Source organism: Thermobia domestica, chromosome 1 (genome assembly GCF_964235325.1).
Source record: "Thermobia domestica chromosome 1, izTheDome1.hap1.1, whole genome shotgun sequence".
Classification (NCBI taxonomy): domain Eukaryota; kingdom Metazoa; phylum Arthropoda; class Insecta; order Zygentoma; family Lepismatidae; genus Thermobia; species Thermobia domestica.
The window spans coordinates 208,343,019-208,365,346 of NC_137454.1; the positions used below are offsets into that span (position 1 = coordinate 208,343,019).

General features: G+C 35.2%; 1 protein-coding gene across 1 annotated transcript in view; it reads left to right on the plus strand.

Annotated features, from left to right (window-relative positions):
• The window catches only part of LOC145693334 (uncharacterized), a 126,747-nt gene that overhangs the window by 77,813 nt on the left and 26,606 nt on the right, over window positions 1-22,328 (plus strand). Inside the window, exons 7-8 of the mRNA XM_081769232.1 lie at window positions 9,445-9,585; window positions 13,224-13,345. Of these exons, the coding sequence (XP_081625358.1) occupies window positions 9,445-9,585; window positions 13,224-13,345 (263 nt within the window). The remainder of the gene's footprint in view (window positions 1-9,444; window positions 9,586-13,223; window positions 13,346-22,328) is intronic.

Below are 22,328 nucleotides of genomic sequence, written 5' to 3' on the forward strand. Positions count from 1 at the left end.
TCATGACGATACCAAAAAAAAAAAAAAAGAGAGAGAGAGAAAATATCGTCGCATTTGCATTAGTGTCTCTAATTTTTGTTTGCAAACAGATTCGTAATTATTTCCCCTGTGCTCACTGATGCATAACGAATGTTTTCCAGTAAATGTTAATTCTAATTTGGAGAATTTTATAGTTTCACAATGTTTCTCACTACATAGTCTTCTATCTACGTGTTTGGATATTTTGATAACAGATTTCCCTATTAAATGTTTAATTTTCTCTATAAATATTTGTCTTAAATTGAAATTGTTTTGAATTTACTACATAAGCAAAGTTGCCCGAAGGAGGGGAGCTCAAGTAATAGATATTCTACGTAAAAGCAACCTATTGTAGAATGATGATGCTTCTTACCTTCAGCACATAAATCTTAACGTTAGAGAGTCAGAGAGAGAAAAATCCTGGTTTTTCCTCCTCTATGACCACCCATCTTAAACCTCTACATATCATTGTTCGTCTCACATAATTTCGGCTCTCCAAAGACATTTATATTTATTATTATTATTATTATTATTATTATTATTATTATTATTATTATTATTATTATTTAACACTCTTTATTCTTTATTATTATTATTTAACACTCTTCCACCCATCTCTCAATTTTTCGATACAGCCCCCTTAGTACTATGAAACTCTCTTCTTCCATAGTGAAATGGAAAAATATCATATAATTGCCACTACTTTACAAGAATATAAACCAAAAACGTCAGTAGAAAACACATTATAAAATTTACTTTTTGAGGCTCGTTTTGGTGCCCCTCTTTCTCTGGCGCCCCGGGCAGTCGCCCGGCCCTTAGTCCGCCCTTGAAAGTACGGACGCATAACTAAGGACTGCGGAGGAGAGGTTAACCTTCATGTTATGCCACTGGTTTGACGTGTTTGAAATGTTCAGTAAGTGATCAGTTGGTGAAATAATTTCGACGGTTACTGATGTTTAAAGTTTAGCTAAGACAAAGCTACCTAATCAAATACATTTGATATCGCGATGTCACAATTTGATTTTTCCTCACATAAAAAAGATAAAAACAATAGTAATAAAAACCCTTACTCGTATTGGGCTCCTAACTAACTAACAACCTAATTCTTACAGACTAGTTGCTCTGACCAACTGAGTTTCGATTTCTTACGAGAAAGAAGTCTGTTATATTAAGAGGCATGCTTTTCATTATCAAAACTGTTCGAAGTAATACGAACATGGCTTAAGAACAGAGACGGAACTGAATTACCACTCGATTGACCTTGAGGGCAAATCACCAAAGCGTAGAGTTCAGCATGCATTTCTCTGGAGTTGTGTTCAGTACTCCTATCTGCCAGTCATGCTTGTTCGTAGGAGTAATATGTTACAAACCTAACCTTTCGATAGAGCACAATGACAGAGAATCAAAATTAATGAATTCTTGCCCTTGTGAACTTGGGATACCACCATGTGCAATAAAACTGTCGCGTCTTCTGAAGTGATATTTTATCGAAAATAACTCGTTTTCCTTTATATATCCGAAGTTTTTGAGGGTTTCAAAATGAGGAAACGTTACTGACAAACAAGGACGCATTTAGGGGTGGGTCCAGGTGGTCCGGACTCCACTCTGAAATCCCAACTTCTCTGTAAATTTAGCCTAAATTTAAGGATTATCTTTTAAATTTTATTATAATTTATCCTAATATTGAAGTCGGACTTCTCCCGAAATAAATTACTGCATACGTGCCTGCTGACAATTTTCAATATATTCCTTAACTAAGTAAAATAACTAAATTAGGAGCAAAAAGCTTCAACACGGGCTAACTTTTGTCCACTGCCAATATTGTTAGAAGGGATATTAATAGCAAAAACTGCTAGGCAATGCTGAACCTTGGAACTTCACTCCGAACAGCAAGCTTATTATTGAGAACTACATATTAAACATTTTATCGAAACTTATCTAGCTTTTACCTGGCATGAAATTATTATATACACCAACATTCACTCTCCTGAAATGTGTATCTAAACATTGCTCTACGTATCTCCGAAGCAATGAAAATTATTTATCGAAATATGTGAGCAGGGAATTCTAACAGCCAGCCATTTTATTTAAATCATAGTAAACCCTGTAACCGGGCGTTAACGTGAAGACAAAGCTTGGTCCATTGGTAAAGTGTTGGAAGAATATAAACTCAATGTTCGTAGGTTCGAATCTATCCACTCACCATAACATTTTGTTCTTATGTGTAACGATGAAATAAGAAAGAAAAAATGTATAACCGTTAAGACAAAACTTCAACCAAGTCTGAAGAGAACAATACTAAAATAGTAATACATTGACGTCAACCAAAAATTATTTCATGTAGCGTTTGGACGAAATTACAGCTGTTAACAATTGCAGAAATAAAAACAGGCTGGAATGCAGTCTAGACTTCTGAATGCATTTACTTCCTGAAAACTTCCGTCTCGTCATTGGTATGCCGTTAATCATTGTAAAACCTTTCAATTGGAAGTGAAATGACACAAACTAAAACAGTTTTAAATCAATAAATGTCTATGTGTAAAAGTAGGTGTCTTTTATCTGTAGTTCTGAGTTCCTTTTACTTTGAAGTGACAAATGAGAGAAGAAAGTATGGTGTTCGAAAAAAAAATCAAATTTGACATTTCAACGAATTTACACGTATTATAGCCCCTAACACCGAAAAAGTTATTTTTCGATACATGTCCATCAGTTCGTCCGTCCGTTCGCTACACTTTTCTATGCACTTGCCTAGAAGCCATACCGTTCAACTTATCTGCACCAAATTTTAGTTTAAGATTTTTATAGTATTTCCTATAGTTTTTTTTATTTCTCCTACTCCCAAAACAAGGGTAGTTTCCTGTACGATGAAAATAAAAAAAAAGATATTTTCTCATAACTGGCTCTAACGATCTTGTTTTCTTTCTTTTTTTATAAATCAATATTTAATTAGCAACCCTATTTTGTGGTATAAGGCATTTATCTGAGAAAAATCTACAAGGGGTAGTTTATACTAAGGGGGTGAGTTTTTTCTCAGTGATTTTCTCAAAATGGACTCAAATGTTTTCGTTCATATTTCATAAATAAAGATTTCATTAATAACTTATCAATATGGCATAACTCGTTTGTCCTAAAAAAATGCGAGGGGTAGTTTATTCTTGGTGGAGTGTTGTCTGGGCGATTTTCTCAAAAACGACTCAAAAGAGTTTATTCATATTTCAAAAATAAATATTCCGTTAACCGAACAATATGGCAAAACTCGTTTGTCCTGAAAAAATATGCGAGGGGTAGTTTACTCTTGTGGGTGTTTTTCCTCCACCGTTTTCTCAAAAATGAGTCAAGCAATTTTGTTCGTACTCAGAAATAAATATTTCATTAAAAACCTAGTAATATGGAATAACTCGCTTACCCTGAAAGAATCCTCAAGAGATAGTTTATTCGGGGAGTTATTTTTCCCTCACGATTTTCTCAAAAATTACTCGGACAATTTTATTGATAATTCATAAATAAGTATTTCATTAATAACCCTATATTTTAGTATAAGTCATTTCTATGAAAAACAATTACAACGGATAGTTTATTTTTGGGGTCTAAGTTTTTTCCCCGACAATTTTCTCGAACGACAGGCGGTTTTGTTCAAATTTCGCAAATAAATATTTCATTAATAACCAAAAGTATACCTTAACTCATTGTTCGAAACAATTCACAAGAGGTAGGTTACTCCTGACGTGTTCTTTTTGAATGACTTTCCCAAAGTGACTCATTTGATTTTTTTCATATTTCATAAACAATGATTGCATTAATTGGTCTATTATATGTCTAATGAAAATGTGCTCAAAGTGTGAGTTAGTTTTGTAGTATGGATTTTCTTCAATCGAAGTTTTTTATTCGATAATCTGACATTCGATGTATTTGAGTAATACGATAATTTTATTCGTATTATCCAAATACACTCTTCAGTAACAACTGCGGCCTAACACAGTTAAGAAATTGAATTGAAAAAGTTTAGTGCGGTGACCCTGTAATTGAATATTTTTTGAGAAACTCCCTAGCTTTTTGTGGTAAACTCAGGCTTTTCTTCTTCGAGCGACAAAAGAGAGAAGAAAATATAGTGATTGTGAAAATAATATCAAATTCAGATTTCAACAGATTTACGTGTTTCATGGCGTCTACATATCGAAAATGTGACTTTTCGACACCCGTCCTTCCGGTCCGTCCGTTCGGCACACTTTTATATGCACTCGCCTAGAGGCCATACCGTTCAACTTATCTACACCAAATTTTAAACTTAGGGTTTACTTAGTATTCTTACAGGAGCTTTTCCATTTTTCCTACCACGTAAAATAAATGTGGTTTACAAACAGCCGAAAATCGAAAAACGCTATTTCTCAAAAATGGTTTTAACAATTTTGTTTATTTTTCGTTAATCAATATTTAATTAACAACCCTATATTGCAGTATCAGATATTTCTCTTAGAAAAATTTACGAGGGGTAGTTTATTCTTGGAGGTGACTTTTTCTCGACGATTTTCTCAGAAAAGACCCTGGCGAATTTTGTACACACTTCATAAATAAATATTTGACCTTACAACATGGTATAAGTCAATTAACCTGAAAAATATGTGAGTAGTAGTTTATTCTTGGACTTGAATTTATTCCCAGTGAGTTTCTCAAACACGACCAGTTGGCAACCCTGTATCTCGACAACGAAGCTGAATTCGAAAACTGCAATAGGACCATTTGTCTCCTTTTGATGTCACAAATCACCTCCCGAAGTTTGTGGACATCTTTCAGGTTCACCCTTAATGAAGCTTCTTTTCGAAAAGTTAACTACTAACTTTAGGCATTGTTTATCTTTTTTTAAATCACAAATGTCGTTATTAATTTTAAGGCAGAGAACTACTTCTGAGAGAATAGATCTTGAAAAATAATTTTAAAACTTAGACTTTTGTTTTCGAGACATTCCAGACAAGACAAGACATTTTACAAGCTATCTCGTGTCCAAAACATTTGCCTCGTATTATCTTGGATGTCACAAAGCGCGTCTTGTCTCTTTCTCGAGACATGTCTTATCTCGTGCGCATTCGTTAACACTTGGGAAGGATTATCTTTCAACTCAAAGCATTGTTTTTATAATGGTTGCATATTTATGATAATTGCTGTCCACATAAATTACAGTCCTTTCAGTTGAATTAATTATTATTATTATTATTATTGAAATTGCAATATCTAGTTTAACGTTGGACGATTATGCACTTACGCTAAGGGAGAATGATGATGAATGAAATGGTGAAATGAAGAAAGTGGGAGGAAAATGGAAAATCTCAAGAAAACAAATACCCATGCACACGGTATTTGTCCACCTCAAATTTCACTTGGCACGAAGTGGAATCGAGCCACGAACCCCCTGCACCAAAGGTCCCTGTAATGCTTTATTAATAATAATAATAATAATAATAATAATAATAATAATAATAATAATAATAATTGAAGCGAGCTAAACGAGTTTCAACCGTACGACTCAACCAACGTTTGGGTGCCTGTTCGTTCGTCTGCTCCTCTCATAAAAGACATTTCATTTTAATGAAACTAGTAAGTGCCTTCTTTTAGCTCTGCGAAGTAACTATTGCTTGGAATATGAATCTGCAAAACATAAGAGGTAAAATTAACCAAATGGTGCAAGTTTCCACTTATATATACAAAACAATTTTGCAATATCAACTACGTGAATCTTGTCCCATAAAGAAGCCGAAACCCCTACACCGAAGAGCCCTCCGAGATTTGATCATTGTCCACACGGACTGAAATTGTCATTTGAAGCCAAGACTTTAATATGAAGCCAATAATTTCTTTAAAATAGACGGAAAATTCGGAAGTTATAAGCATTTTAATATTTTTGCCTTTTCCCATAAGCGAGCCGTAGCCCCCTATACTGAAGACCCCCCCGGAGATTTGATCATTGTCCACTCGGACTGAATTTGTCATTTGGAACCAACACTTTAATACGAAGCAAAATATTTCTTTAAAATAGACGAAAAATTCGAAAGTTATAAACATGTTAATAATTTTGCCTTTTCTCATAAGGGGGCCGTATTAGCCTACACTGAAGAGCCCCACGAGATTTGATCATTGACCACTTGGACTGAAATTCTCATTTGAAACCAAAACTTTAATATGAAGCCAAAAATTAAACTTTTACATCAATTTAAATTGACTGGGTTCCGGTTACCCCCACTATTGTTTAGTTTAGTTAAGTGGTAATTTGTGACAGCTTCACATCATCAAAAGAATGTTTCACTTCCCCTCCCCTCCCCCAGGAGTTCGTGCTGGATCCACCACTGGAATCAATAGACACTCTTCCTATTCTTTTTGTCACCCTTGATTGTGTAGGGGCTCCCTCGTACAAATAAAGAAGCGGTAATATTACAATCAAGGAGCGCTATATATTAGGTATTTTTTTAGTTACCTACCCCTAACCGCACAGGGCCATCTTTCGTAGAATAAAAAATATTACGTGATATTCCAATCATGAAAGGGGAGAGGATGCTGTAAATATATTTCTTATTCATTTTGTCTGTCCTGCTTATCAAAAATTACTTTCTGTTGGAAGGCTACTGAAATGAGAGGGGCAAAATAAAAAGTCGTACCCCCTCCTACATGGTTGCTCAAATAAGTACTAAAGAAAGCATTTTAAACTAAGATATTTAAGATTTAAACTAGGAAACTAAGATATCCTACATTATGTAAGGATGGCATATTCAGGATTATTATTATTATTATTATTATTATTATTATTATTATTATTATTATTATTATTATTTGAATGTTTTTGGAGCACCGAAATTTTGTGAGACGAACAATGATATGTAGAGGTTTAAGATGGGTGGTCATAGAGGAGGAAAAACCAGGATTTTTCTCTGTCTGACTCTCTAACGTAAAGATTATGTGCTGAAGGTAAGAAGCATCATCATTCTACAATAGGTTGCTTTTACGTAGAATATCAATTACTTGAGTTCTCCTCCTTCGGTCTACTTACCTTATGTAGTAAATTCAAAACAATTTCAATTCAATACAAATACATTGTAAAACTTTTCCGTAATTAAACATCTAGGGAAAATTAAACATTTAATAGGGAAATCTGTTATCAAAATATCCAAACACGTAGATAGAAGACTATCTAGTGAGAAATATTGTGAAACTTTATAAAATTCTCCAAATTAGAATTAACATTTACTGGGAAACATTCGTTATGCGCCAGCGAGCATATGGTGAGCAGTGAGCACAGGGGAAATAATTACGAAACTTTGCAAACAAAATTAAGGACGCTACTGCAAGTGCGACAACAGCATTTTTTCTTTTTTTGGTATCGTCATGAGTTGTACACATACGTTACAATTTGATTTTTCCCAAATAAAAAAATGAAAAAAATAACCGTAGTGTAGTGATAAAAATGATAACGGTACTTCCAGGGGATCGAACCCGCTACCTTCAGCATACAGACTCGTTGCTTTAACTAACTGAGCTATTTGTTTTTTTACGTGAACTGAGCCTGTTCCGGTAAAGACGATATTTCATTACGATCGTCCTACCAATTCGTCCTTTTCCATAGATAATTTCCACTATTTGCTCTATCTTTATGTTAATACTTAGCATATATTCATATATTTGGAGGGATATAGTATACGAGAGTGCCTCATCATTTAGCGAGGACTCACGAAGTGCAGTCTTTTAAGGATTATTCATTGAGGATATAGGAACTTGAAAATGAGGTAAAAATGCGTCTTTCATTTAATTACTGAGTAATATAAAATAAAATGTACGTCGGTTTGCGTTGCGTTTCGTTGTGTTTTATGGTATGCGAAGAATAATAATGTGCCCTTGTACGTAGTGTATAAGTGGGGGATTTGAAACACATATCGCATGTCACGTGCACGTGGATGCTTCTTACTACTTCTAAATGTAATAAAATCATTTTTATACGTAGTGCAACAGTAGGAAGTATCCACGCGCACAGATCATGAGGCACTGTTGTATACTATTACCATTTGGAGTTTGCAGATAATGCATATAATAAGACATACTAGAAATATTCGTTAAAAGTTTAGTTTGTAGATTTAATCCACATTTCTCTCAATGTCATAGATGTCGCTGCTTCGTGTTGAACTGCAGAATTCCCTCGTGTTCTTGAAATTTTCCCACTTTAGCAGAGTTGGTAATTCTCGAGATTTCTGTCGATTTAATGTTTTTTGCTTCTAATTTCTTTATTTTAAGCTAATATCTAACACAAATATTAAAAACGGGTTTGTTATTAACCTGTCCTGCTGGGGAAACCTTCCGAAATTTCGAACATATAAAGAAAACGGAGATATTTTCAAAAAACTTCAAAATAAAGAGACGCGTCATTTATTTTGCTCATGGTAGTACATTGTTAAATGTCAATTTGAATTTGCAATAGCAATTCTTTATTATATAATTACTTGCACTCTCTAGAAATACTTCTACAGAAAAGCAAGATAAACCAATTAAACAAAAATTAAGTCTAACAGCAAGTACATATATACATTTACTTATAGCTTATTTCGCGAGCGTTCCTTGCCTTTTCACATGTATAATTAAATCACAAGCTTCACGTTCATACTACCCCAATTCAGCACGCTACAAAGAAGATAATGAATTATCAACTTTGACGTGCTGCGACCACCACTACAGGCTGTTATCTGTGTTTATTGATATGCAACAAGAAACTTTGGTTATCACTTAAAACAACTGTGCTATTCGAATGTAGATTAGACATAATTTCCAAAAGTACCTTTTCCCAGTCAGATTCTGTTTCTGGCCCGCTGTGTGTTAGTGAATACTTCTCAAGAAATCTTCCGGGACGTACTAACAACCAAACAATGGTGAAGAAATTAATATGAAAGATAGATTTAAAAAGAAATCCGATAGAAACAAAACAGGAAATAGAGGAATAGAAAGTAAAGTTGTGACCATAGGAAAGGATGTTGTTCTAGTTAGTACAAGGAGACGTCAACCCATTTATCAGCATTCTTATATTATTTTTTCTTAGAGGTCACTCGTTTGTATATACAGAGTACAATGCGACATAAACTCACTATTGATGCCATTGGTCCCGTATGTGATGTTACTACCATCAAACCTTCACATTTCGGAAGTATTTAGTTATCATTTACCTTACTTTATTTATATTAGGTTGGAGTACATGCTTGCAAGTACAAGCATCTACTTCAAATCCGGTTTAACAAAAGCTCAATTTTTGTTGATACATTTTGCAGTCTTTACTTCGACTATCTGAGGGATTTGCTTATTTTTATTCATTTGGCCCAGTGAAATAGGTAACCTTTTTTTTTTTCAGTTTACTACTTGACTTTTACATAATTTATAAATATGGCATTATAATTTGTCTTTAAGGATGATGATGGTACGATACATATAACACATCTTCTTATCCCAGAACAAGTTGGATTTTCAGACACGGTCTCCACACGACATGAAGAAGATGTCGCCTACTTTCAAGAAGATTTTGGGTTAAAAACCTTTGGCTGGATCCATGTGAGTTGTATCTTTTTTATTTTTTACTTTTTTTTTAGTTTGACTAATAGGCTACTACACCCTGAGGTCGAACCTACCTTGTTTTTTTTGTTTTTTTTATTAGGTACTTGCTTAATTGTAATCAGTATCTTCTTTGTTTTCTTATGAATGTCTCTCAATTTCTTTAAAAATTGGAAATCATATGGTGCAGCAATAGCATTGGTGCATGTGAACAAAGCTTCGACGTACAGGTTAGTAAGGAATACACGAATATCTCGTAGAGATTTCTCTTCAACACTTGAAAAAAGAAACTGTTTTCATAACATGAATGTCTTCAAACTGTAGATTTATTTATTTATTTATCGACACAACAGGCATTACCACCCAATTAGTACAATAGATGGCTTTTGACATTCATCTCGCATGATGTAAGGTGCCTGGATAGTGGAGATTATTTCCATTTCGTAATGTATCTCCCAGAAATAATATGATGAGTTCCAAGAATTCTTTGTAATCATCCCTACACTGTTCCACTGAAAATAAAGTGGAGAACCTCGCCAGAAATACTCTGGACACACGATTGCACAAAACTGTCCTTCGCTCCAGGCTCATATTTTGTCAAGTCAAATGTTGCCATTGTTCTTTGAACTTCTTGAATAAATGCACGTCTTTTTTCATGTTTTCGGCAGCCTATAACTACGAAAGGAAGCATTTGTCCACCGAGGTTGGTCTATACTTTTTGTCTTATCTTGGTGTCAGGAATCACTTCCCACACATTGTCGGTGTTGTTTTGAAACATCCTGTATATAAGATAAATATAATTTAAGAATTTCGTAGAGGCATTTAGGAGGTACGTCAAGTAGTCGAGTGGCTATTATGGTGGACTGTGAATTATTTATTATGCATAATTCGGAATTCTGATTGAGCACATCTTTCATTTCAATTTCATTTAAAATTCCTAAATGTGTTTTAGTCTTACCTACTTAAATTTTTTAATCCATGGAAAATAATTTAACTTCTGTCTGTGCTTCCTGCAGAATATGGTGTTTCAGAGCAAAATATCTTAGAGACAAGAGGGCATGTTTCTGGTTCTGAGTTCGGTGTCTGGTAAAAGCACAAGCCTTGAATCAGACACCTTACCCAGAGTAGTGAAGTTAAATAGTATTTCCCGTCTCGTATAACCTCGATGTTGAAAAAGAATGTTAACTTCCAACTAATCTATTAAGCAGAGAAATATATATCTTAAAAGGCTGACTGACGCGTAACCCACCTATGAGTGACCATAGTTTTGTTTGAGACCGCGTGGCTCACCAATGAGCCACTTGACTTTCAGGTTTGTTGCCACGTGCCACCGGTGGATCATTTTTTCTGCAGTTCTATACGGTAATATAATTTCCCCTGGCCTGTAAATCAGTCTACTCAGATTGGTTTCCCAGTTAACTATGAATTTCTTTATTTATCTTAAAATAAACAAACGCTTTAAAATACTTGCGGCCCGCTCATGTAATCTACGCTTATATGTGTCGGTAGTCCACATGTTTGATATTTCCTATTGATTCAAGTTAGGTGCTACCTCCCCAGTATGAAGAACAACATAATTACAGCTTACAGATGGAAATACAAACTATATCAAGTTTAGATTAACGTGAAATCAGTTCTGAGTACTGATCACTCTTGCAACTAGACGGTTACCATACATATCGTTGCCGGGTTCTATTCCCTGTAGAAGGTTATATACCTCGACTATCACATTAAGTTTTAGGTTCGCGTCTCATACAGCCTCTGTGCTGAAAGGTATATTTCAAACTCAGAAATAACCAACCAACCAAATTCTGAGTACTGTCATTTGTTACTGAGTTCAGCGATGCAACTAGGCTAGTTGTCACCCGGGACAAGAACTCGCCTTAACGCCCCATGACCAACCAAACCAAAACGCCACTCCAAATATTTGCTCAATTTTGCACCCACCCAATGCGGTGCCCGGGGCACAAGCCCCGATTGTCCCTTAGTTACGTCACTGATTGAGTTACTTTATATTTGAGAGTATTAATCACTTCAAACTAATGAAGCTTCCTTAAAGACTACATAATAACATTTTCTCGTGTGAAAAGTTCTTGTTAACCAATAGGAGTTCAAAAAAGTGATGTCGAACTTTGATCTTACAAGGTAAAAGCCAATAATATGAATTAGCAGAAACAAATTATCTCCAACGCTCGGACAGACTTTGAAGTTCATGATGATAGAACACGCCCCGAAGTGAAGCAAAGACAATGCGTGGATCATCTCGTTCTAAGGGTCGGAAGTATCGTCTAGCAGATTGTTGTATAACGAATGGAATAAATAGAAATCCGATGATCCAATGTGTGAGTATATGGGAAATCATTATCCTTTTCCAACCATGTCGGATAATGATGCTACAAGTGACTTCAGGAAAATGCACCTTGGCGTTGTTCTGAACCCGAATAACATCTTCGCGATTTCACAGGCACTTTTCTCATGATTTTCAATTTTATACCACTTGCAGATCCTTCGAATACATAGTTGCATCGGTCATTTTGCCAGGTGGCAGCAGTACATGATGCACGATACGTGAAGACCCTACTAAGCATAGAGTATAAGCTAGTGTTCATCTAATGATGATTGTGGTTGGTAGGGATTGAGCTAATGCGGTGCCAACCAATAACGCCGGCACTAAAGTATCGTAAAGAACCTGACGTCAATATTCTGTCCAGAAATGGACCCTTCTACCAACGACAGAACAAAGCACATAGTCGTCTAGCGTTCTAAGTTGCACCCAACTTATGGAAGACCCATTGACCCACTTTTTCCGTTTCCCAAACTGGTAAAGTTACATACTGGAGAAGGATTTTTTCGATGCAATTGAATCTTTCTCCCAGTGCCTCACATGTTTGGCTGCTATCAGCCTCAATAAATGCCTTGAGTGCTTTGATGTCAATGGCACGTGGACATTCCGTAATCCTGGAGGGATTTATCGATGTTCTTAAATTTGCAAAACCATCATTGTTCTGTCCGCTCGTTTACCATATCCTTACTGAATGCCTGGCATATTTTTCTTTCCGTTTCACTAGTGCTTATTTGAAGCTTAAAATACATACAGCATTATTTTGCTGATTTGATTTGATTTGATTTCAGTGTCCCTTCCAACATCAGGGCTATATGAGGCATAGGCCTACAGATTAACGTGGGATCGAATTCCGGTCTCCCACTTCAAACATTATTTGGTTCCCACATTTAACTTGCTCTTACTGTCTTACTGACATTTCTATTTAATTGTAGGGACCACAACCAGCAGGTTGCAGAAGGCAAAACCGATTAATACTTCATTTTCACCTCGTTTTTCATAATAGAACGAAAGTTATAGGGAGCGCGGGTAATGCCAGCTCCTAGAATTTTTGTTAGCTAATACTATTAATATTAATATTATTGAATCTTAATTTTGTAGAGTAGGAGAGACATTGCTAAGGCGGGCGACTACCTTTATTCGCCTATCTTGAACGCCATTGCTGGTCAAGTCCAACGAAAATTCCTGAGTTCACCATAGATTTAATTGCATTTTAATCTTCTATAATGTATGTTTCTGAGTGAGTTTTTTTTTTCTTAATGACAATGACACCTCACAATTCGGTTTTATATTGTAGGTTCACCCAACTCAAAAGGCTTTTATGTCCAGTCTCGATCTCCACACGCAACATAAATTACAGAGATTCAACCCCGTAGGATTGTCAATGATTGGTATTGTGTGTGCACCAAAATATAACGAGTAAGTAAACTAGCCTGACATGCTTACTAGTAGACAAAGATTCAATACTAATTCAATCTCATTGAATGCGTAGTATAGATTAAAAATAAATAGGGAATTCATACACATCAAAAGTTTTTTGGGGTAGAAAGGGATTAAGAGATTAGCATTCCCTTTCAACTTTCTGTTTCTCAAAACATTCCACGATTCAAAGATTACTGTCTTAATCTGTATACATAATTACGTAATCTTTCCAAGATATGGAAGTAAATCCGGAATTTATGTTAGAATTCATAAATGTCCGCCTGCCTTCAGATTCTCATAACAATATTTATTTGTTTTCAAAACCCGTTTATTTATCTTTTCTCTTTTCACATAAATGTTTAAACTTCAATTATATGTAGAATTTTCAAGATAAAACAGAACTGATATGTGCGTTGGTGACCAGTAATATTAATGGGTTATTGACTATTGAAACAAATCATTTCATATCATCATGGTGATGCTTTTATATTTTAAAAATTTTACTGGTTTGTTAATCACCAAATTATTATTATTATTATCATTATTAATTTTATTATTATTATTATTATTATTATTATTATTATTATTATTATTATTATTATTATTATTATTATTATTATTATTATTATTATTATTATTAAGTATCTTTAAGTCACAGTGGTGTAAACAATAGTTAAATAACTTTAGTGTTATTTAATATAATAATTGGAACTGAGCACAGTTTAATTAAACATGTTGAAAGATTGAGTACAATGCAAGGCTATCTTCAAAAGGATTTTTTTTTTGTCTACTTTCTGATTTAAAACAGCTTCATTTCCGACATATTATGTAGATATTATTTTTTATTCTAACTTTAATTGTTCAGTATATTGTATAGCATTTTATGCAAGTTTACTTATCCAATTGTTAGATTTATTAACTTTCACGTTTTAAAATTTTTATACAACTTTACGTCTTTTAATTCGCCTATTTAAATGCTTTGTTTTTATTATTTTTATTCCTCAAAAAAATATTTTTTATTATTTATAATTTTTATTTTATTGCAATTTCGGCAATTTATTTTGGACTGAATTCCTGGTTTTCATGATAAGTAAAATAATTAGGGCTATGATGTACTGTTTACTGTTCACTAGTTCATTTATATTTCGTATGACATCATGAAAAGTGATAAAATACTAGAATTTTTGGTAGGTATAGGCTCGACCATTTTCAAATGTATAACGTGTACTTACCCCCATACATATTATAGGCTATATATATATATATATATATATATATATATATATATATATATATATATATATATATATATATATATATATATATATATATATACTTCGTTTGTAAATTTAAGGTGAGTATACGCTCAACCATAAAAGTATTAGATGGGTAGATTCCGTGATTCCGTATACCCCTATACTATCGTATACATCCCATTACATCCCTAGTTCGGTGGAAAATTGAGACCGTGAAATTAATAATCTTGAAAGTGGAAAAAGTAAAACCATATACAATATATAAAAAAACTTTAGAAAATAATAATGTATAGAGAAGTATTATTATATAATAATATATAAATAATTATAGAAAATAATACAGTTTCTCAGACAATTCCTGGTCTGAAAAAATTAGCCGCCCCGGGCCATTGCTCGTATTGACCCATGAGCAAACCTTGTCTTGTCATGATTAACTATTAATAAAGAACAAGGTTATTTTGTGGAATGCTATTTTATTAATACTCGTAATGGCAAATTAAACTAAGAATTTCTAATATCTTAGTTATTTTGAACATCATTGAGTGTACTAATGAACTATCTTAAAAAGGTGTTCTAGGAAGTTGAAAATAATCGTCTAAATGTGACTTCTTATTCTTGTGTTGATATTTGATTTCAGTTGGGGAATCTTGGTGTACAAAAATTTTATCTGTATATTCAGATTGCTCTTCTGACATTTAATCGTATATATATATATATATACAGGGCCGGATCCAGGATTTTCTGAGGGGGACGCACCAAATAATTGCCAGTACATTTGAATTAAATTTGAGTTTTTTTTAAATGCCTTTAGGCGTCTGTTGTGTGAATGAGGAATTGCCCTGGAAGTGCTAAGTGTCTGCTCTCGATGAATCCTTTTTCTTCAACCTTCTTAAAATTGACTGAAACTATTGTTTTTGCAAAACTCACTGCTAGCTTCTCACTTTAGGTAGTCTATATTTACGACTAAGGAGAAGGGGTGCACGTGCACCTTTGCATCCCCCTAAATCCGGCCCTATATATATTTCTAAGCACGAAATCTTGCATTATTCGTTTTTTAAATAAGGTCTTATTTTCTAGCATGTCTATTGTTATTCGTAATTTTAGTAGTCCATTTTTGAGTCAGTTACTTTTTCTTTCGTTTTTATACTACAGTTATGCTTTTCAATTTAGGAAATTTAAATATCAAATACGGTATATAGAGTTGAATAACATCATGATCAGCGAGAAACAATCATCGAATTCCTTTTAATTATCTAGCACCTAATGATTAATATATTCCTATATAACACTTGTCTGCACGTGGCACAAACGACCAATTGGCATGGGAGATTCGGGTTCGATTCCCAGCGGGAGCTCATGTGGTTCAGATTCCACGTTAAGCTATAATCCACGTCTCATATAGCCTCGTTGCTGAAAGGGACGCCAAACTCAAATCGAATCCAACAAACGAAACATCAAATAATCTATGGCATGACATCGGAGAGAAATGCTATGCTCTAAAATTCTTCTGATTCATAACAACGCCCACACACACAGCTGCTCGTACTGTGGAAACAATTGAAAGATTTCGATGGAAACTATTCAATCACCCCTCTTACAGTCCTGATATTGCCCACAACAGTTTCTTTCTCTTTCTTCACGTGAAAAAGTATCTTGCATCGAAGCATTTCAACAACAGTGAAGTGCTTAAAACATCAGTTCTGGACTGGCTGCACTCTCAAAAGGCAAATTTTTATATAGAGAGTATACGGAAGTTTCTGCCTCGCTACCAGTAATGAAGGTTCATGGTGAGTATGTCGCATGTATGAGAATCTGTATCATTTTCCATTTTTTTTTTAATCGGCCTTCTTTTTTTTACATGCGCCTCGTATTTAAATCGAAGTAGATCATGAAGTCGAATTAAAAGGTTTTATTCCAGAGTTAATTTATTTAGTTTTTAGTTTGTCATTTACCTTACTTGAATCTTTCAGTTCTATTTGGTTTTGTCATTACTTTTTCTTTCGTTTTTATTTTATGATTACTCAGTGTGTCAGATGAAGCAGATGAAACAGAGGGGCTCTACTTCCAGCACTATATGAAATCCTGAGATCTGTACTTTGTGTGTATTATTTTTACACACCCCTGAACATATTTAGAGACAAGATTCCCGTCAATACTCCACGTATTATTTCCTTACGTTTAATTTCAGAAGTTGAAAGGAAATTGTAAACATATCTAGAGGTAGGGCCAGATCCAGGATTGTCTGAGGGGGGCACCAATAACCATCAAAATAACCAATCACATCGAAACTCTTCAAAGTGACATGTGACAATATTCTTTACCCCTGACAACGCTGATGCATAGAACGGAGGAAGATATTTTAAAGAGGGTCGCAAGTGGTATGCAGGAACTCTCCTCCTGGCTTCTGTTTTCTTCCCTACTTGACAATATGCTTGGTGAATCCTTTTCCTTCAACCTTCAGCAAATCGAATTAAACTATTGCTTTTACAAATCTCTGCTTTCTTTTAAGCCCCAAACGGAAACATGATGGCAGAGTATTTCGGAAAGTGTTGCTATTTTCACTGCTGGCTTCTGATTTTAGATACTGTATGTTTATAACGAAGGGGGGTGCACGTGCACCGATACACCCCCTAAATCCGGCCCTGTCTAGAGGCAAGAGGGCGGGTATAGCAGAACATTAAATTTTGCAGTGGCGGCTGGTACTATATGTTGCATGGTTGTGCAACCGGATATTTTTTTAATACTAAAGATATTTTAGGTATTAAAGTAGTGTATCAGTAAAAAAAATAAACCTTTGCTCTTGAGCGCAAGACAGTATTGATGTATTTTTTAAAAAAATGAATTTAAAAAACTTAAAGAAAGAGAGAGATTTACATTTCCAGTTGCAGCGAGCGTTACCACTGTAAGCAATAACGTTGAGCATATAGCGGCGAGCGCCTATCCCTTAACATGGGGTGCCTGCTTGCAGTTGCAGCTCGTTCCGCAACTGGTGTATCGTCAGCTTCTGTAATAGTTACGAATTCCTCCGCTTGGCAGCGCTTGACTCAATTGGTAGGGTAACATACAGACGCTTGGAAGAAAGAAGTTATTCACAAAACAAGCTCGCAAAGAACAAATACGCGTCTGGTGGTAGTATTGTTTCTTTCTTTCTTAATATCGGGGGAGTCTTGCCCTCCCAAAGTTGGATGGTTGTAGCTCTAAATATTCGTTATGATTAAAACAGAGGAATTATCAAGATATAAAATAATTCTGTATTTTAATCTTGTGCTCGTATCGGTACAGTTTTTAAGAATGTTTACTGAATCAAAAACTGTGCCTATCAGTTCTTTTTCAAGCAAAATGTTTTCCTTTTCCCTGGGAGGGGGGTATGGTCATATTTTCAGCCATACAATCAAGAGATTCCAACATTGTACACCAGGAAGTATGTCTAATGAAAAACTGAAGTATAAATGTAGTGAACGGGACTTAATACTGTATTTATGATATTTCTTCCCACTCCACCCAGTTAAGTAATTTGTAATTAATTTCTCATCAGTACTTTTTATGGCCATATGCTGGAGAAGATGATGAGAATGAATGAAATGTTGGAATGAAGAAAGTGAGAGGAAACACACGTACATGGTGTTCGTCCAACACAAAGCCCACTTGACACGACCTGGGATCGAACCAGGGGCCGCAAGTAATTTAGAATATTGGAAATAATTTGTGACACTGAAAGAATAATAATCTTACTATGCACAGAAGTATACATATTATTTTTGTGTTTAAGAGGTTGCTTGAATTTGTTTTCACAAAATTTCTCCAATTTAAAACATCGTTACAGTTAAGAACTGAAAAAAAGAAGACAATAGTCAAGCATACATGTAATATGATGTACAGAATGAATGGTAAACCAAATCAAATCAAATGTACATTCATAATAGCAGAAATATCTAGTCCTTGCAATCGCAATACGTTCTTTTTTTCTGCTTTGAGACATAAACCTACCATTCCCAAAAGAGAAATTCCTATATTCAAGATATTTTCAGCATCAAGTTCAGTTATTTCGAATTCGCGGTCAATTCCCATCGATTGAAAACTAACAAATCATTCCAAATATTAATATTTAGTAAATCATGTCTCGAAGGAGAAAAAGTCCTACCACTGGTCTAATTCCTAGCTCTGTGTCTTTCATGCACGATCCCGTGTTCGATTTCCGGCGAAAAGCATAAAAAAATAATCTCAAATCATTCACTTTCAATAATCATATGTCTTCTTTAGCCTAATTTGTTGGAATGTTAACTATTTTTTATTACTATTTTCGAAGGAAAACATTTTAGATATCATGCTTCTTTATAGTAGAACAGCAGACAAAAATACATGGTTACTGAAAATGGACTTTTTGTACCTTATATTCATACAAAGAAATGCTAACAAAATGCGTATTGTCGGAGGAGAGACGTGTTTCTGTACCCTAAAGAGAATAAAGCGGAAAATATTTGCTGTAGCGATGCTTTTAATTCAGAAAAAAACTTGGCGAGCAGCATTTCAGATTTCAATGAAGTCACAGAAAAATTTGAAGCTCGAAAAGAACGAAGAAAGACCCTTTTATTTTAAAATAATGCATAGTTTATTTAATAAAATAATTTTTGTTTAACTGCTTGCTTGAATATATACAATTTCCTTGCTTTTTTCTTCTTTTGGGGTTAACGCCATCATTCATGGCTTACAACCAGTGTTGGGCAAAATTCAATTGAATTAACAATTAACAATTAATCTGTAAATTTAATTGTTAATTGCAATTAACAATTGAAGTAAGTAATGGTTAATTGTTAATTGCAGTTGGCCATTAATAATGGAGAATCAATTGCAATTTATCAATTGATTGAAAGTAATTGCAGTGGAAAGTAATTGCAATTGAATTCAGTCATTCAATTGTAATTGAAATTAATTGGCAAATAATTCAATTGCAATTGATTTCCACAGCTATTACTTTCAATTGCTTGATCAATTGCAATTGATTTTCACTGATTAATTTTCAACACTGTAGTTCAGAGAGAGCGTGAGACAATGAAAACTTTTAGTCACGACCAATTGACTCACCACCCATAGTGACCCACGACCCACACTCTGACCCATCACCCACCATGAACCACTCTCAGCCACTGTGACCCACAGATCCACCAAAACCCATTGTCATCAACTCTGACCCATGATTCACGCCCTCTACTCTACTGACAAAAGAGTTTAAACTTGTAATAAAACAAGCCTATGAAATTATCACTCATCGGAGTTTGAATTTCTACGATCAATCGCTCAAGCACCGCTCTATTACAATAACGGCAGATCTGACCTTTCTAATATAAATAAAATAGTTTGTTTGTGTCTGTCTGTCTACCTTTGTGCGGCCTGTGGACCAGACGAGTGGACCGAAACTTTTCAAAATTTGGTCACGGGTAGCTTGGTCTAGGCCCCAGATCAAGACTAAGTTTTTTTTTATTTCGAACTAAGGGGGTCTCAGGGGGCGTTTTCCGGGACCAGCCTAGGGACCAGACAAGTTGACCAAGAGTAACCAAATTTTGGTCACGGGTAGCTTGGTCCAGATCCCACACAAAGGAAAAGCGTTTTTGACAAAATTCGAACCAGAGGGTCTAAGGAAGGCGTTTACCGGGACATGTAAAAGTAGTAGAAAATGACCGATATTAGTGTCGATTTCATAGTTTTCGCGGTCGCTGAGATCAATGGTGAAACTCCGATCGCATTAACTACCACATTCACCCTATTCGGCTGCGGGCCGGAGGTCAACGGGGAGGGATACCGAAACGTAAAAGTAATCCAAAATGACTGATATTAGTGTCAAACCCACAGTTTTCGCGGTCGCTGAGATTAATGGTGAAACTCAAGACCGCGTTTACTTTCACATTTAGCTCCCATTAGCCAAGGAACGGAGGCATTATAAAGGGGATCATGGGACATGTAAAAATAATCCACAATGACCGATATTAGTGTCAAACCCGTAGTTTTCGCGGTCGCTGAGATCAATGGTGATACTTTCGTTAGCGATGACTTTTAAATTTAGCCACCATTGTATGCGGGCCGGGAGTCACCGGGGGTGAGGGATTGCGAGACATGTAAAAATAATGGAAAATGACCAATATTAGTGTCAAATCCATAGTTTTCGCTGTCGCTGAGATGAATGGTGATACTTCCACATGCGTTGACTTCTCAGTGTAGCCCCCATCGGCTGCGGGTCAAAGGCGTTGTTTTTTGAAAATTGGAACCAGAGGATCATAGGGGCTTTTACCGGGATATGTAAAAAGTAGTAGAAAATGGCAGATGTTAGTGTCACGTTCATAGTTTTCGCGGTATCGGCTGAGGGCCAGAGGAGATTTTTTTCACAATTCGAACCAAGTGGGTCTGAGGGGTGTTCACCGGGACATGTAAAAGTAGTAGAAAATGACCAATATTTGTGTCGAATCCATATTTATCGGGGTTGCTCAGATGTATAGTGACACCCCCGATAGTGTTTACGTTCAAATTCAGTCCCCATCGGTCTTCCCAATGAAAACACATACGTTGTTGGATATATATTCACACAAAATATATCCAATTTTAGATATGTTTCTTAATTGTTCTCCCGTTGTTCAGTTTGTTTACATTGATATTTTATCTGATCCGTGCGAAGAACGGGCATAACAGCTAGTACGAAATGGTAAAGTGTTTGTCATGGACCAAATTACAATGAATTCAATTATATATTATAATTGTCATTGATAATTATTTCCTTGTTGAATTATAGATACTTTTCAGTTGAAAAAAGAATAAAATTTGAAAGTCCCAAATCAACGTAAAGTAGACCAACGTAAACGAAAAATGTATAAAATTTTCCATATAATTAAGCGTACCGTACAAACTTAAAATTTCCATGTAATTAAGCTAAATTTCCATTTTTGTGTCGTTTTGCGAGCTTATTTCCACGTTTTGTGCGTCACCGGAAATGGGTCAATGTTATCATACAAATATGGAGGAACACGATTTTGAGGTCGTTTCCTTCACATCGTCTTTTCGTGTTTTCTACCGTTTTCTAAGCCTATTTCCACGTTTTGTGAATCAATGGTAGTGGGTCAAAATGGGCATTCAATGTGGGAAGAAAAATGACCCATTCTACCACCAGTATCGAATTTCGAGGTCGCTTTTTTTCGCATTGTTTAGTGTGTGTTTTGTACCGTTTCTGCGCATATTTTCACGTTTTGTGCGCCACCGAAAGTGGGTCAAAGAGGACCTACAAATATGGCAGAAAAAGACATATTCATCCCACATTCAAGAACCACTTTGACCCCTTCCACTGATGCACAAAGCGACACAAATCATGCATAAAAAATGTGAAGGAAATGACATCGACATTCGATGGTGACTTAACAGCATTAAGTTATTCCGCTATACTTGTAGGTCATTTTGACCCATTTTTGTTGTCGCACTAAAGTGGAAATAGGAGCACAAAATGGTACAAAACAGGCACTATACGATGCGAAAGAAACGACCTCCAAATTCGATAGTAGCGGAACAATGGCTCTTTTTCCTCACACCTTGATGGACCATTTTGACGCATTTCTGGTGATGCTCAAAACGTGGAAGTAGGCGAACAGAACGGTACAAAACACACACTAAACGATGTGAAGGAATCGTCCTCCAAATTCGTTGGTGACGGAACAGCATTAACTTGTTTCGTTATATTCATAGGTCCA